This window comes from Chondrus crispus, genomic scaffold, assembly GCF_000350225.1.
Source record: "Chondrus crispus Stackhouse genomic scaffold, scaffold_27, whole genome shotgun sequence".
NCBI lineage: Eukaryota > Rhodophyta > Florideophyceae > Gigartinales > Gigartinaceae > Chondrus > Chondrus crispus.
The window spans coordinates 276,344-292,766 of record NW_005179169.1 but is presented as its reverse complement, the minus strand read 5'-3'; the positions used below and the strand labels follow the sequence as shown (position 1 = coordinate 292,766).

The 16,423-nt window shown below is 55.4% G+C and overlaps 6 protein-coding genes; 1 reads left to right on the top strand and 5 right to left on the bottom strand.

Moving 5' to 3' along the window:
* Nucleotides 1-562: 562 nt before the first annotated feature.
* On the bottom strand, nucleotides 563-1,012 carry CHC_T00005126001 (hypothetical protein). The gene has a single exon (XM_005716929.1). The coding sequence runs from the start codon at nucleotides 1,010-1,012 to the stop codon at nucleotides 563-565; it is 450 nt and encodes a 149-aa protein (XP_005716986.1).
* A 633-nt stretch (nucleotides 1,013-1,645) lies between these two features.
* On the bottom strand, nucleotides 1,646-2,062 carry CHC_T00005125001 (hypothetical protein). The gene has a single exon (XM_005716928.1). The coding sequence runs from the start codon at nucleotides 2,060-2,062 to the stop codon at nucleotides 1,646-1,648; it is 417 nt and encodes a 138-aa protein (XP_005716985.1).
* Nucleotides 2,063-2,735: 673 nt separating this feature from the next.
* CHC_T00005124001 (hypothetical protein) lies at nucleotides 2,736-4,628 on the bottom strand. The gene has a single exon (XM_005716927.1). It carries the CDS (start codon nucleotides 4,626-4,628, stop codon nucleotides 2,736-2,738), a length of 1,893 nt encoding a protein of 630 aa, XP_005716984.1.
* A 43-nt stretch (nucleotides 4,629-4,671) lies between these two features.
* On the bottom strand, nucleotides 4,672-5,954 carry CHC_T00005123001 (hypothetical protein). XM_005716926.1 is given in 2 exon segments: nucleotides 4,672-4,892; nucleotides 4,893-5,954. 1 exon segment carries the CDS (start codon nucleotides 5,952-5,954, stop codon nucleotides 4,893-4,895), a length of 1,062 nt encoding a protein of 353 aa, XP_005716983.1. The 3' UTR covers nucleotides 4,672-4,892.
* A 157-nt stretch (nucleotides 5,955-6,111) lies between these two features.
* Nucleotides 6,112-7,787, bottom strand: CHC_T00009343001 (S-adenosyl-L-homocysteine hydrolase). XM_005716925.1 is given in 2 exon segments: nucleotides 6,112-6,311; nucleotides 6,312-7,787. 1 exon segment carries the CDS (start codon nucleotides 7,785-7,787, stop codon nucleotides 6,312-6,314), a length of 1,476 nt encoding a protein of 491 aa, XP_005716982.1. The 3' UTR covers nucleotides 6,112-6,311.
* Nucleotides 7,788-11,336: 3,549 nt separating this feature from the next.
* CHC_T00005122001 (hypothetical protein) lies at nucleotides 11,337-12,506 on the top strand. The gene has a single exon (XM_005716924.1). It carries the CDS (start codon nucleotides 11,337-11,339, stop codon nucleotides 12,504-12,506), a length of 1,170 nt encoding a protein of 389 aa, XP_005716981.1.
* Nucleotides 12,507-16,423: the final 3,917 nt, after the last annotated feature.

Below are 16,423 nucleotides of genomic sequence, written 5' to 3'. Positions count from 1 at the left end.
AAGTCCGCCGTGCTGTCGCCGACGCCGTCGATGGCCCCGTACGCCTCGACTCCGTCCTGCTCAACTCCGCCGTCGACGCACTGGTCAGGTGCGACGACGTCGCCACCGCGGAGGGCCTCGTCATGCGCCCGACCTTCCGCCCGCTGCTCGACGTACAGACCTTCAATACCCTCATCAAGGGGCTCGCCAGGCAGGGCAGCGTCCGCCGCGCCTTCGACGTCCTCGACGAGATGAACAACCTCGGCCTCCCGCCAAACGATGTCACCCATAACACCCTGCTGCACGCCTGCGTCAATGCACACGACTTTGACGCCGCGTGGCGCCTCGCAGATGCTGTTGCCCGCGGGCATGGCGCTGTGCAACTCGAGGAGGGACGGCCCCCGCAGCTCACTATTGCCCTCACTAGTTTGGCCGCGGGGCTGGCAGAGAGTGGCAGGATTGCGGATGCCATGGCCTTGTTGAACAATATGAACGAGCGCAACGCCCCGCCGTCGGATGTCACGTACGCTGCAGTCATTGCCGCTTGCTTCAGGCAAGGGGGGGAGAGGGATGCTGTCAACGTTTATCGCGGAATCCCCCTGGAGCTGCGGAGTGTTGGTGTCGTCAACGCGTTTGTCACGGGATTGTGCTCAGATGGGAAGGACCAGTGCTTGGAGATGGCGGGCAAGGTCGTCGAGGATTTGCGGCGGACCAGAAAGGGGAAGGGCGCCGTCACCCCGAATACGGACACGTTCAATGCCCTATTGGATGGCTTTATGAAGGCCGCGATGTACGCGAAGGCCGAGTATTTTTTGAGGCAGATGGAGGCGCAGGGGTGCAAGCCGACCATCGTATCTTTCACCATCATGATGAAGGGATACGCAAGCGGCAGGATGTTTGGCAAGGCCCGGAAGATGTTTCGCGAGATCTCGCGCAGGGGTATAGAGCCCGACCGCGTCTCGCTCGCGGCTTTTGTCGACACGTGCGCCCGGTCAGGTGACACGCAGTCGGGCCTGAGGGTGCTGGAGTACATGGAGAAGACGGGGGGCGCGCTGACGCCCGACGCCCACTCGTACACCCCGCTGACACTTGCCTATCTCAAGTTGTCTGACGTGAAGAGCGCGCGGGATATGTATGTGAGGATGCGCAAAAATCAGGTGCCACTCAACGTGTACTTGGTCAAGCTGCTGACGGCGCAGGTGGTGCGGCTGTCGACGGCCGTCCTGAAGGGGGAAGATCGACGCGTGTCGCTGGACGAGGTGGCCATGGCTGGCGCTAGGTTGATCCGCGACGCGCATGAGGATGGCGTGGATGCCAAGGTGCTGCGCACGTGCCGAAGGCAAATGCTGAGGGTTTGCGTTAGTCCCAAGGCGAGAATGCAATTCCGCGGGCTCGACTTTCCGGAGATCCGGTCGGCCAGCGAGACGATTTTTGAAAAGCATGGATGGAATGATATCGACTCGAGATGGAGAGTCCTCTAGAGAGTATTAGATATGAGTCGTCGGATACGGGGTATTAAGCAAAGGGTTATATATATATTCAGGGCGGTATTTATTGTCACTAAAACCGTGCTTTACGTTCGCTTTAAAGTCCATGAAGCCTCGCGGTTTTAACAACAAGCGCTCTCACAGTCACGCCCAGAAGAAATTATCCCCAGTTCCCGCCGTCAGTCATCATCCCTTTTGCCAAACACATTAACGCTCCCCGTCTGCCCCCTCGTAATCCTCAAGCTTTCATCCAAAAACGACGTATCGGCGATCTGAAATGCCCGCAGGGTCTTCCATCCGTCGGCAAACTGCTTGAAGAAATAGAATTGCACTTCCTTCGGGTCCCACGCCTGCCTCGTCTGTGACGTAGCCCTAATCGTGCCGCTCGCCACGGCTATCTTCTTCATCGGCGTACCCACAATCGGCACCTCAAAGCTGAGTTCCTCCCTAACCTCACACGTACCATTCTCAGCGTCAATGTACTGCTCGACGCGCCCGACCTCCCCCGCCGGCAGCAGTCGCTGCAAGCCGGTGGCGCCACCAAAGAAACGCGTGATGCTGCTGCTGGTGTACAGCAGCTCCCAGGTGCCGAACATGCGCGGGTCCTTGGTGGGCACCTCGGCCGCGTTCATGTCCTCGATGCGCTCGATCAAGTCCTCCACCAGCGCCTCCTGCTCGCCGACAGTCGGGCTATCAGCGTTGATGGACAGGCCGCGGTTGAGGCCCTCGAGGGACTGCAGCAGGCGCGCCTTGAGGTCAGGGAGCGTTTCGGAGGGGGTGGGCGCGGGCGGCGGCTGCTTTCTTGCAGAGGGCTGTCGCATCGTTGCGTGCGTGCTTCGTCGCTTTGCGGGGTGCAGCGTAAGGGGAGAGACGCGGCGGGTCAGGGAGGGGGCGTTGGCGGGCCGCGTGCACGGGAGCAGTGGGGGCGCAAAGGCGGACATGGCGGGGGATTGCTTCCACGGTCGGCGGAAGGCGGGGCGGGCTTCAGGGATTTGAAAAGATGTGTCGGGGGTGCGGAAACTTGGACACGGGAGAGAGCGAACGATTTGAAGCGCAGGAAGATGAAAGGCACTGCAATGTATGGAAGACATGGGGAAAGATTCAGCGCAACAGTTGAATGGAGCTGCAGCAGATACCTTCCGAGATCCTTCAATTCCGCCATCAACAAAAAAGTGCCACGTCCCGACTTTTCATACTTCTTCCCCGAACATTCCTTCCCCACTTGTCGCCGGCACCTTTAGCGGCCCTCCTCACTCTCCGACACTCTTCTCACAACCAGCTCCACTCCCCCCCTCTCCTACCATGCCAGGCGCCCTCGCCGACCCGGAGCCCCCTCCGCTCCCCCCCTCGATCTACGAGCCGTCTGTCTGGCTGCCGAACTTCCTGCGGCACTCGCCCCGCACGCGCTTCATCTACCTCCCGCCCGCCTACCTCACATCCCTTCTCACCGGCTCCGTCTACACGCCCCACGCGTCCGGCCAAAGGCGGGTGGAGTGGTCTGACGGCAGCGTCGACGAGCTGCCCCCTCCCCCGCCTCCCGCGCCGAACGCCGGGATCGAGGCGGCCATCGAGGCGTACATCAGCGAGCTCGGCGGGCAGGTGTCCCCCAAGCTGTCGTGCGTGGCGCCCGTCGACGCCGCGTGGGCGAACTTCCACCGCTCGACCAAGTGCACGAGCGCGGACGACGTGCTGGCGCTGCTGCAGAGCTCGGAGCGCGTACTGGCTCGCGTGGACGCGACGCGCGGCGCGACGCTGGCGCTGCGCAAGTGGGCCGACCTGGACGAGCGCATGGAGCTGCGGTGCTTCGTGCGCGACGGCGAGGTGGTGGGCGTGGCGCCGCGCGCGCCGGAGAGCGCGGTGCGGCTGAGCCAGGACGAGATGGACGCGCTGGTGCGGCGCGCGACGGGCTTCTTCCAGACGCGCGTGGACGGGCGCTTCGAGGGTGCCGACCGATACGTCATGGACGTGTACCTGGCGCGCGAGCGCGTGTGGGTGGTGGACTTTGCGGCGTGGGGCGAGGCTGACGCGCTGCTCTTCGAGTGGGAGGAGCTGGAGCGCGCGAGCTGGATGCAGGCGACGGGGCGCGCGCAGTTCCGGTGCGCGGTAAGGCACGCGGCGATACGGCCGTCGGCGCGGATGTACGACGGGCTTCCGTTGGAGCTCCGGGCCGCAGAGTCGATGGGGGGCTTGGCCGAGGCGGCGCAACGGCTGACGCGGGCGCAGGAGGAGACGGAATAAGCAATAAAGTTTTACATGGGGCGGCGACGTGGGTGTTAGATGAGGGACAAAATGGGTGCCCGGGGAGCGCGTGGGCGCGACGGGATGCGGGCGTCGCAACGTAGACAAGGGGTTCACCAGCGGTGCAAGACGCGCGGGTTGGCGGTGTCCCCGAGGCGGTACTTGAGATGGCAGCGTTGCTCGAACGCGCCGACCATCTTCTTGACGACCTCCTCGAAAAAGAGGTCTGTAACTCTCTGATAGAGCGGGTTGCGGAAGGCAAACTCGACATAAAAGTCGAGGTCGGTCCCCTCGCGGCGCTCCTTGAATGACCAGTCGGTGATGAGGTACTCGAACAGGGCCGAGTCCGGGACGTCGACGCTGACGCTTCTGCGCGGGTCGAGCGTGACGACGCTGGTGTACGTGTCGGACAGGAGGCGGAAGCCGACGGAGAGGTCCGCGATGAGATGGGCCTCGTCGACGCGGCGCGTGACGACGGACCGCGTGCACCACGGCACAAAGTCCGAATACGCGTCCACGTCCGCCACGACGGCGTACAGCTCCGCGGCGGAGAAGGGCACCGCGCGGCGCTCGTAGTGGCGGCGCGCGTGCGGCGGGCGCCGCCGCCCCGCGCACGACGACGACGACGACGACGACGACGACGACAGCTGGCGCAGCGACGACGCGGCGCCGCGCGGCCGCGCGCACGCTTGGAGGGCGCGGTGTAGCTGCGCGGAGGCGCGCACCGCGCCGGTGGCGGCGCTCATTGCCGGGTAAGAGGGGGGGGGGGAGGGGGAGATGAGGGGCGGCTGAGCGGATGGGTCGAGACAACAAGCAGCGATACTTAAGGCGGGGCGGGGAGGGCGGGGGAAGGATGGAAGTATGGAGGGTGAGAATTGGTCGACGTGTCGCAGCAAATGTCGTGGCGCGGTCATGTCCAGCCATGACCATCTTGTCCGCCGTTCGCCTGCCTGCACTGCTGCGCTGCTGCCCTGTAGACTGCCCTGTGAGCTTTACGAGGATGCCCACACCTACTTGCGCCAACACGTGTTCACGTCGTCATACGTGTCTATTCACACGTGTTCAGTATTACACGTTGCCTACCTCGTACACGTGTACATCAGTATGAATTGAAGCCCTTCGTCCCCGGCACCCTGCTCTCAAGTTTATCAACCTCTCCCAGCCCTCCCCACCACCACCTCATCCCGCTCACACCTCCAACCCCACGCCCATGCAGTGCAGCACAATAGCGACCTGCGCGTGCATGCGATTCTCCGCCTGTCTGAACACCTCCGAGTAGCCCGCCTCCATCACCTCATCGGTCACCTCGCGCCCCCTCTCCGCGGGGAGGCAGTGCAGAAACCGCGTCTCCACCCCCGTGCCCTTCACCATCTGGTCCGTCACCTGGAACCCCTGGAACCGTCTCTCGCGCTCGGCCAGCTCCTCCTTTTGCCCCATGCTGGCCCACACGTCCGCGTACAGAAAGTCTGCCCCGCGCGTCGCCTCGCCCACGTCGTGGCTCACGCTCACGCGCGCGCCGCGCCGCCGCGCCCGCTCCACGAGCCCCATGTCGGGCGCGTAGCCCTCGGGGCAGCAGCACACAAACTCGATCGGCGCCACGGCCGCCAGCTCGACCCACGAGTGCACGATGTTGTTCCCGTCCCCGACGTACACCACCTTGGCCCCCTCCAGCGCCCCGCGCGTCTCCGCCATCGTCAGCGCGTCCGCCACGATCTGGCACGGGTGGTTGTAGTCCGTCAGCCCGTTGATCACGGGCACGGACGCCCGCTCCGCCAGCTGCACGAGGTCCCCGTGCGCGAACAGCCGCGCCATGATCACGTCCGTCATCCCCGACAGCACGCGCGCCACGTCGCCCGCCGCCTCGCGCGTGTTCACGCCCACCTCCGGCCCGAGCGCCAGCGCGTGCCCGCCCAGCTTGAACATCGCCGTCTCGAAGGACACCCGCGTGCGCGAGGACGGCTTAGCGAACACCATCGACATCGCCTTGTTCAGCAGCGGCCGGTAGTCGGCGTCGTTGAGCAGGTCGGCGTCCTTGATCTTTTTGGCAGACTGCAGGATACGCTTCAGCTCCGCGGGGCTCAGGTCGTCGACGTGGAGGAAGTGCGACTGGCCCGGGGCGAGGAGTGAGCTGGCTTTGGCCGCCTTAGCAGCGGCTGGGGGGGCCGTGAGAGAGCATGTCCAGGTGCGACTGGACTGATGCAAGTGTGCCTTGCGGAGGGAGAGCGATGGCTGAACGAAAGCAAAAGTCATGGCTTCGGCGCTTCGTAAGAACTCAATCCGTACCGATCCGAGAGTCCCAACTTCTGAGGATATCGCGGTGCGCAGATATCAATACGAGGACACCAGAACGCAAAATGTGGTCCCATTCACTCACAGTGCAGAGATCGAAAATTTTCAACTATTGTGCAAAAGCGGGAGCTCAAATTTCAACAGGATCCGTGCAAGTTCATTTATTGATAGTCGTCCGTCTCCTCACGCCTCACATTGCTTCCTCCCTTTCCAATGTCGTGTCCCAGGCTCCACTCACCTTTACCCAAGTGGGAAGAGCAAACTCGATATCCGAGGCTACGGCTATGCCAGAGGCTACGGCTATGCCCAAAAGCCGGCCTAATACCTGTAGCTCTCCGGCTTGAACGGCCCGTCAGCCTTGACGCCGATGTACTCGGCCTGCTCGGGCGAGAGCTCCGTAAGCTTGGCATTAAGGTGCTTGAGGTGAAGACGAGCCACCTTCTCATCCAAAACCTTCGGGAGAATGTACACGTTGTTCTCATACTTGCCAGAAGAGCGGTTCTCCCACAACTCGACCTGAGCAAGCGTCTGGTTGGTGAAAGAGCAGCTCATGACAAAACTGGGATGCCCAGTGGCACAGCCCAAGTTCAGTAGACGGCCCTCCGCAAGCATGATGATGCCGTGCCCATCAGGGAACACCCAGCGGTGCACCTGTGGCTTAACCTCAATCTTCTTGATGCCCTTGTAGCTCTCGAGACCGGCAATATCAATCTCATTGTCGAAATGTCCAATGTTTCCGACAATCGCATTGTTCTTCATCTTCGCCATGTGATCCACGGTGACGATACCCTTGTTGCCAGTAGTCGTAATGATAATGTCAATCTCCTTGACATAGTCGTCCAAAGTGGCGACTTGGAAGCCCTCCATGGTGGCCTGCAGAGCGCAGATAGGGTCGATCTCAGCGACGAGGCAGCGAGCACCGGCCGCCTTCATGGCCTGAGCGGAGCCCTTCCCGACGTCACCGTACCCGCAGATCATGATCGTCTTCCCGGCCAGCATGACATCAGTAGCACGCATGATACCGTCTGGGAGGGAGTGGCGGCAGCCATAAACGTTGTCAAACTTGCTCTTGGTGACACAGTCATTGACATTGATAGCCGGGCACAAAAGCGAGCCCTCACGAGCGCGCTCGATCAAACGATGAACTCCAGTGGTAGTCTCCTCGGACACACCCACGAGCTTGTCCACAACGTTGTGCCAGCGCTTGGGGTTTTTGGACAGGCCGTCACGAATAGTCTGCAAAACGATCTTGAACTCAGCGTTATCGGTCGAGTTGGGATCCGGTAGAGTGCCATCCTTCTCATAGGCGATCTCCGACTTGAATCCCTCATGGATCAACAGGGTAGCATCCCCTCCGTCATCGACAATGATGTCGGGGCCAGATCCATCTTCCCAGGTAAGGGCCCTCTCGGTGCACCACCAGTACTCCTCGAGGCTCTCACCCTTCCAGGCGAACACAGAGGTGCCCTCAGCAACGACGGCAGCGGCAGCGTGATCCTGGGTGGAAAAGATATTGCACGAGCACCAGCGCAGGTCGGCGCCGAGCTCCTTGAGGGTCTCGATGAGGACGGCAGTCTGGATAGTCATGTGCAGCGAGCCCATGACCTTTGCGCCCGTAAGCGGCTTCTTGGTGCCCATCTCTTCGCGGCACGCCATCAGACCAGGCATCTCGATCTCAGCTATGTCCATCTCCTTGCGGCCATATTCGGCGAGGGACATGTCAGCTACCTTGTACTCACTAGGCGGGAGAGTAGTGGACGACGTGGTCGTCTTGGTTTCGGTGGAAGTCGTCATTGTGGCGGATTGGGAAGTCGTGCGAGGACTCAGTTGAGAGCGCAGACTATTCTGCGGAAGGGAGGAAGCGGTGTGTCGGACGGCAATGGCGGAGGTGCTGGAAAGGCGGGAGGTGCCGGGCTGGTGGGAGGTGCTCGGGTTTAGTAAGCGCGCGATGCGGGTTGCGGAGAGACGAATTGGGCGAATGAGAGGGAGCCGTGAGCTGCCAGTGGCGGTCGCGATAAGATGACGTTCGTCGTCGAGGAAATGTTGAATTGTGAAAGAAATTGAGCGGGTCTAAGGCAGACGATTGCAAGGTCGTCTGGTGGCCCGCGGAGCTACGGGCTTCAAGCAAACTGGTCCACGCCCCGATTTTAAACCTCGAATTGTCCTTTGTCATACACCGAGCACATCACAAAAATTATCCTGCGCCTAGCTCATCACTCCTGCTGGGGTGAAAACGGGATGCGTCGTCCCCGTGTCTTACCCGTGTGCGTTTTCTGTCATGTGTCTACTCTCGGCCGTACAGGACGACCGAAAACCACCGCATTTATACTCTTTTTGCGCACTGTCTACAATTACTAACTTAAACTTCCAATTACTTACACCGGTCCCAACCACGTGTCACACAACCCCCCACTGAGGCGGGACCACGGGCCCAGGCCACTCAGAGCCCGTCCCAACATATCCATGCCTTTCTTTCCGATATCAAGTTAGGCCATATGATTGGTCACTGCGAGGTGCCCACGTGAAAGACATTGAAAGTATATATTGAAGACCTTAAGATATATATTTTAGGCAAATTACATTAAAGCAGAAGGTCAGCACAAACAATGAGATGTATAAAATGTACAAATAGAGTGGGTCCTTCAAACTACTGTAGCAACAAATCGAATGATCATCAACATCCACTCGTGCGTCCCCACTTGCAAACTCCTCCTCTCTCCTCCTCTCCCACCATTCCCATATCTCACTTACTCCGTCTCTCTGTCTCTCCGTCTGTCTCTCTTTCTCTGTCTCTCTCTCTCTTTTTCTGTCTCTCTCTACCTCACTAGCTCCAGCTTCCTAACTCTCTTCACATCCCCAGAGTCGTCCCTCCCTTCCTATCCTCAGCTTGCCATCGCCCTCACAAAACGCAGCTTCTTATCTCCCTCACCAACTGCAGCTCCCCCCTCCCTCACCATTCTCAGCCTCCCCTCTCCTTCAAAAACCGCCGGTTCCTGCCTCCCTTTTTATCTGCAGCTCTCTTTCTCCCGGAACGTCCCCAGAGTCGTCCCTCCCTTCCCATCCTCCGCTTGCCATCTCCCTCATTAAACGCAGCTTCTTACCTCCCTCACCAACTGTAGTCTCCCCCCTCTCTCACCATTCTCAGCTCTCTTTCTCCCTGACCATCCCCATAGTCGTCCCTCCCTTCCCATTTTCGGCTTTAGTTCTCTCTCACCATCTCCAGCATCCTGGCTTCCTCACCAACTGCAGCTTCTTGCTTCCCTCGCCATCCCCATAGTCTCAGCTCCCCGTCCTGAACTCCAGCTCCATCTCACCTTAGTCAACTCCAGCTTCCCCTTTTCCACTCCATTCCCATCTTTCAACTTTTCTTCTTGCGTACCTCGTTCCATTTCTGTTCGTGTCCCTTCCTCAGTATCGCCAGCGCCCGACCTTGTCTAGAAGACCATGACCTTCTATAGCTTCCCACGTCAACCATTTCAAATAATCCAATTGCAGCACTACTTGTAGAGGGGGACGAATATTTATTTGTGGCGTTGGCGTGCAGGAGGTCGTTCCAATCGTTGTGCCTTTACCAGATCTATGAGACTGTCACGTTTTCTCGAGTCCTGTTTCCCTTCCTGTGTTTGCAGACCGCGTCATTTGTCTGTGCCACCTCAAGCTTTCTGTGTAAACCTGTCTAAACTCCACTGCTGTCATACCTTCTCGCCTCGAACCGCCTTCATCGACGACGAAATTGTGTATCTTCATGGCAGTGCACACAATTCGTGATGACTTCCGTACAGCGAAACGCAAGGGCCTTTGCAAAATGCCCCATTTGGCTACTAAAACCCCAAACGCCTGCTCTACGTGCATTCGTAGTGACGAGTGGTAGAAATTGAACGCATCTTCTGTCTCTGTAACCTGCGAGCTTGGTACAGGTGTTATGACAGTTTCAGTGCACAAATATGCTTCGTCAGCGGCTATCCAAAATTCTTCGCACAAACGGCCCTCCTGGAGATATCTTCCTGAACTTGAGGTCTCATGACTGAGCGAGTCATGAGTCGAACCCACGCAGCGACAGGAGTATGTCAGAAAACGATAATTGGAGTCCACCATAGCTTGCACACAAAGGGCGTAAAACCCTTTTCTGTTGTAGTACGACGCGGGGTTTTCTTCTTCCCTTGGTTTAGTGATTTTAGCTGCAAGACCATCTAGAGCCCCGACACACCCGTCCAACGGACTAAGTGTTTTTCTTGAGGTTTTGAAAGCGATTGATGATGTATAGAGATCTCCTCTTGTTTTCGGCAGTCCAGGAAGCCGGAGGGCCACATTTAGCACACTTACAGTGTCCTCAAAAATTCTGTGGATAGTAGATTTTTTCACGTGGTAGCTTGATATGAGGTCCCACATATCTGCTCCAGCTAGTAGGCGTAGGGTGATTCCGAGGCGCATATCTGGCATGACGGTTGTTCTCTTTGATCTTTGACCCATCTCAATGTTTTTCTGAATTTTACACTGAATAAGTCGCAACAATTTCGCAAAGATGGGACGACACATTCGGAATGCGCCGGAAAACTCCTCATCGGTATAAATTGAAGTTACAGATAAGAACGTGATTTCGTCTCTATTCATGAGGTGGGATATGCGCCAGCGATATTCGGTTGAAAAAAGGTGTGAAGGGGGATATGGCATCCAGGAGTGCTGGAGATAATATGGAGGTGGAGTCGACAAAAGGTGGTGCTAGACGGGAGACGGTTTGATGCACGGATGATAGCGTGATGTTGGGGAGATCATCCCCACTTTCCGCTGGGCATTTTACTGACTCTGTTCAGCGCGTTTGAGACCGTTTTACTGTGGTCGCTTGCTTTTGAGTTGTCTCAATCTATTTGTTGTCCAATGAAATTGCCTTTCTGTGAGGCTTACACTCCAGGAGAAAGGGCGCTTACTACCTCTTAGTAAGACTGCGATGTTAATATTTGTATCAGCAGCAACCAATCAGGAGGCTCTGCTCGATTGCCATTGATGTGATATGCTGTGTTGGGACGGGCTCTCAGATTTTGCCTTTGATTTTGATTTTTTCTTCACCCTCCAGCCTATATCAACACAGACCTGGGGCTCGGACCCCCCTTCCCTTCTTGTGGTACCTGCCGTCACTCTCCGTTCGCCTTTCTCGCTTCATCCCAGCCTCGTTTTAGCTCTTCCGGCCTCCTGCTTCCTGCGCTGCTTAGCTCTTGCGGCTCTTCCGCGTTGCCTCCTTGGTCCTCGTCGTAGCTTAGACCTCAAGTTGCCCACAAAATCGAGAGGCACGCAGCTGGGTTTTCAGTCCCCGCGTGCCCTCTTCGGCCCCCCTCATAGCGTAATACGATGGCGAGGACCAAGCAGACAGCGGCGAAGAGCACGGGAGGTAAGCATCCGCGGAAGCAGCTCGCTCTGAAAGCTGCACGCGTCGCCAGCCGCAGCCACTTAATATTCGAGCTCTCATCTCGAACAGATGTAACCAAGGTTTCGGAGACGGGCTTCATATTCCACATTTGGGTGGCCAGCGGGCATCGCCGTTACGCCGCAACAGAACAAGTGTTCAAAAGCCTTCTAGGAGATTATATTACCGCCCTGCTCTACCGCAAGCAAGTTGAAGAGGTTTCTCTCGAAGAGATATGGCGTCTTGGTCTCACAGAGTCGTTGTCGGACACAAACCAGTACTGTCTTATAGGCGACGGTGAGTGGAATATTGAGTCCATCTATCTCGACGTTGACAACACGTACTATGGCGTCAACGCCGCAACGAACCTTCCTCACCGTATTTTGCTCTACACTCTAGCAATTTCCGGAACCGGGAATAGTACAACTCACAAGATTGTTGATGATCTCTTCCAATTTGGTGGGAGAGATCGAATTAGTGGCTTCTTAAGTATTGACCGTTTTTGCACCGATCAAAAGGGTAGGAGTCTGAAGATAATCCATGGTCGTTCCAGGGCCGTCAATCTTCGGACTCCTATCTACCGCGTTTCCACACACGGGACCGTGCGGTTCCGAGATAATAGTGACATGTGCATCTCCGCCGCCGTCTACAACGGTCTCCAACTACAAGGTTCCCCGAACCTTGCCGTCAAGTACTGGGATCTTTTAGTCCGCAACAGCCTCCTCTTTGAGAGAACAGGCTCTCCGTCGCGTCGAATCCGAGAATTCCATGACGCTGCAAAACACCTTAATCAAGATGAAGTCACTCTCCGCGGGTCAGGTCTTCGTAGTCCATCTCTCGGACTCCTATTGAGATTCGACCCGGGTTTCTATGTCGCGACTCTAGAAGGCTTGCCCCACATAATGCACAGCATCTGCGTCTCGACCATACATTCCATTGTACTTGATTGTATGGAGGGATTTCCGCTTCGGCTCTGCGCCGGCACGGTCAAAGCATGCGTTGGAGCCGACGGGATCTTCGTTGGCGTCTCCGAACTGCGCCAAGTTCTCGTGGTCACCCTTTCCAAGAAGAAACGAAGCAGAATTGGACGCGTAAGCAGCCGCAGAGCACACTAGAAAGCCGCGATTCGGGGTTCGGGAAGTTCTATTCAGCATTAGAGGTCATTGGTGATTTCCATTGTCTCCATGACCGACTCTCTATCTACTTGTAGCAAGTAATCGGCACTTCATGTGCATTTCACTATCTTTCAATTCAAAGCGTAAAAATCCCTAGTCATTTGCCTCACTGAAGGTGCAACAGTTGCCTCTTGTAGAGGACCAGCCTTCTGGCATGTACTTTCTAATGGTAGGTTCGGAGGGGCAAGGGAAAGAAAGGAGGGCAGGTTGATGTGTGTGAGTGAAGGAGTTGGTGCCGAGGTTTACTTTGAAGCCGTTTTCCTGCGATACTTATACACTTCGAGTGCTACACTATCGCTCTACTCCGACTCTCAGTAAACCATACTTTACTATGCGCGACCAAGCGCGGTCCTCTTGTGGCCCGACCATACTGTTCGATTTCCACCTTACGAATCGATTCGTAACTATTAGCTCACAACTATTTCTACACATTCCAAATGACTGTAAACCATGGCCCTATGCATGCAACTGTTTCACACCTTACTAATCTGCATCCAGTCATGCCAGACTTCATTGTTGTGCAACGAACAACTTGGCACTTGTCTATTTCCAACAACGCAAACGTCTTTCATATCACAATCGCCATACGTATCCTTGTTTCTCACCTTACTAATTTCGCCAAGCACTGTCAGACAGTTATGGCAAGTTATAACAATGTGCATCCAGACTTTCTACACAACTCATATGAGAATACATGTAAATCACACGAGTACTGTCATGAACTTGCATCCAACGGCGCACCATGACGAGAGCACAGTGCAACGGCGCGTGCTCACGCAAGACTCGCATACAGCGTGACGCGTACACAGAATAATCGCACAACTGTATTCCTCTCGCGAGAAGTACTTGTTGTACTTTTGATTCACATGTACTGTACTCAGACACGCGCAGGATCGCAAACAGTCTGACACTGTAAAACTGTAAACCCTCATGTGCATACACCTGGATGCGTGTACATGTGTACGTACACGAATCCACCTGGCGACGTGTACATGTGTACACGGCATACATGTGTCCCGCCCGGGGGCCCCATGCAATTACCCATTACAACCATGGCAAACCACTTGAAACCCCCAAAACAACGTAATTATGGCATATACAGGCCATTTAAAGTACATCACAAGGCCAATGACGCACACGTGGACAACGCTCGACCAATAGATTTGCAGCATTAGACCTGAGGGCCAATAGAATTGCAGTATTTCCTGTGTAGTCTATAGTGCTACGGGCCAAGGTTCCACTTGGCAAAACTATACAAATTTGCATGACCCTCCGAGAGGCCACTTTCGTCCCCGGAACCCCAAAATCTGGGATTTTACACGTGTCATGTCGTGATATGGGTAAGAGCGCCCGGACCGTGCAGTCATGTACACGTGTCACTCGATTTTGACCTTTTCAGATAACAGCATGTGGTCGCACATTTTCAATACCTCCCCTCGATCACATGCTTTGGACAGCTTTGCATTCGGAAAGCCCAACCATGCCCACGAACTTTTCAAACAACACGCGACCAAGTGGTTTGGTCAGCATATCGGCTGGCATTTCTGTTGTCGGACAATGGTACAATGTGACCAGTTTTCGCTGCACCGCATCTCGAACAAAATGATACGTAATATCAATGTGCTTGTTGCGACGATTTGTAGATTCGTTCTGAGCAAACGCAATCGTACCAGCGTTGTCACATCCAACGCGAATTGTTGGATCCGAATTCGCACCAAGTACATCAGCATGGAAGCGTCGAAGCCACGCGGCCTCTTTGCATGCTTCACTGAGTGCGATGTATTCTGCCTCACAAGTAGACTTTGCAACTACTGTTTGTTTCTGGGAAGCCCAACTGATAGGCCCATCACAAAGCTTGAACACGTACCCACTCGTTGATTTCCGTGATTCAAGGCATCCACCCCAATCTGCGTCGCTATACCCATGAAGTTCCGTACCAAGATCATCTTTACCAAACACTATTCCAAGATGCTGGGACCCACGCAAGTATCTCAAAACACGTTTCACACCTGTCCAATGCGACTCTTGAGGGTCGGCACAGTGTTGAGATAACTTTCCAATGGCAAACGCAATATCGGGGCGTGTCCCGACCATTAGGAACATTAGACATCCAATGGCCTGACGATATGGTTCAAAGCATGGGTTGTCATCAGTGCCAGTTTTGGCCACTTGCATTGTGACATGTCGAGACTGTTCCATCGGAGTAACGCAAGGATTGCATGCCGACATTTTGAACCGTTTCAGTACTGCTTGGGCATACTTCGACTGCGTGACGGTCAGGACGTGTTTAGAACGTATACGGTCGATCTCCAGACCAATACAAGTCTTCGCCTCGCCAAGGTCTTTCATATCGAATCGTTTGTTGAGTTCATTTTTCATCCATAATATGGCCTCCAAGTCACTTCCAGCTAGCAGCAGATCGTCCACGTACAACGCGATAATCATGATGACATTGCCTTGACGTCGAATGTAAAGACATGGGTCGCTGCGTGTAGTGTTGAAACCAAGTTCAGTGATCAGAAACTCATCGATCTTACTATGCCATTGGCGATGGGCTTGCTTAAGACCATAGATTGCTTTCAAAAGTTTACACACCGAATCAGGTTTGACTTTGTCGATGCATCCTTCAGGTTGCTCCATGTAGATATCTTCGTGAAGGTCACCGTTGAGGAAGGCAGTCACCACGTCCATCTGATGCAGCTCAAGGTCAAAGTGCGAAACCAGTGCCAGCAGCAGACGGATAGTTGTGAACTTGATGATAGGGGCGAAAGTTTCAGTGTAATCGATGCCTTCTACTTGTTGAAAGCCTCGTGCCACAAGACGTCCCTTTGCAGTTTCGACCAATTTTCCGGACTCGTCAGGAAGTTGCTTCACTCCGAAAACCCACCTGGACGTCAGGACGTTTGATGCTTGAGATCTTGGAACAAGTGTCCATGTTTTGTTTTTGTGTTGTGAAGCAAGTTCTTTGTCGATGCCCTTCTGCCAGAAGCGAGCTTTTGGAGAACCCATAGCTTGCTTGTACGAGTTTGGGATTTCCGTTATCACATGGGCGTGGCTAAGGAGTCCAGCAGTCACCAAAGCTGCTGCCCACCACGCCCCAGGCGTTTTGCGAACGCGAGTGGACCGACGGAGATTAGTTGGCGGATCAATAGTTTCTTCCTCAACTACGTGTTGCTCAACTGTTTCGGTAGTTTCGTCCTCCCCTGCAGTTGGGGAGGAGTTGGAGGATTCATCAGAGTCTTGTTGTTCATTCGGCGATGATGCTTCTGATGCCACTGCATCATTTTCTGCAACTTCCTCATCGATGTTCAAGTTGATTGTGTCATCATCAGTTGTAGCCTCCTCGTTTGTATCCATCGGTTCACCAGATTTGCCTCCCGTGGACTCGTCAAAAGTAACATCTCTGGATACGATCACTTTGTGTAAATCACCATCCCACAACTTGTAAGCTTTCGTATTTTCAGCATACCCCAGAAACATTGCCTCCTTTGCACGGGCGTCAAGTTTCTGGATGTTGTGTTTTGGTAATGTATACCAACACTTTGAACCGAAAACACGCAAATGACCAACATTTGGCACAGATTTCATCCATAAGTGGTATGGGGTCATCTTGGATGGAATGGCACGTGACGTGACTCGATTTCGAACGTACACTGCATTGGCAAGTGCTTCTGCCCAGAACCCCTTTGTAACTTTCTTGTGCGCTAGCATGGAGCGCACCAAGTTTACCAAAGTTCGGTTCAGTCGTTCGGCGACGCCATTTTGCTCCGGTGTGTACGCGGTCGTCATTTGATGCTGAGTACCATTTGCAATCAGAAAAGACTTAAACTCCGTGGACAGATACTCACCACCTCGAT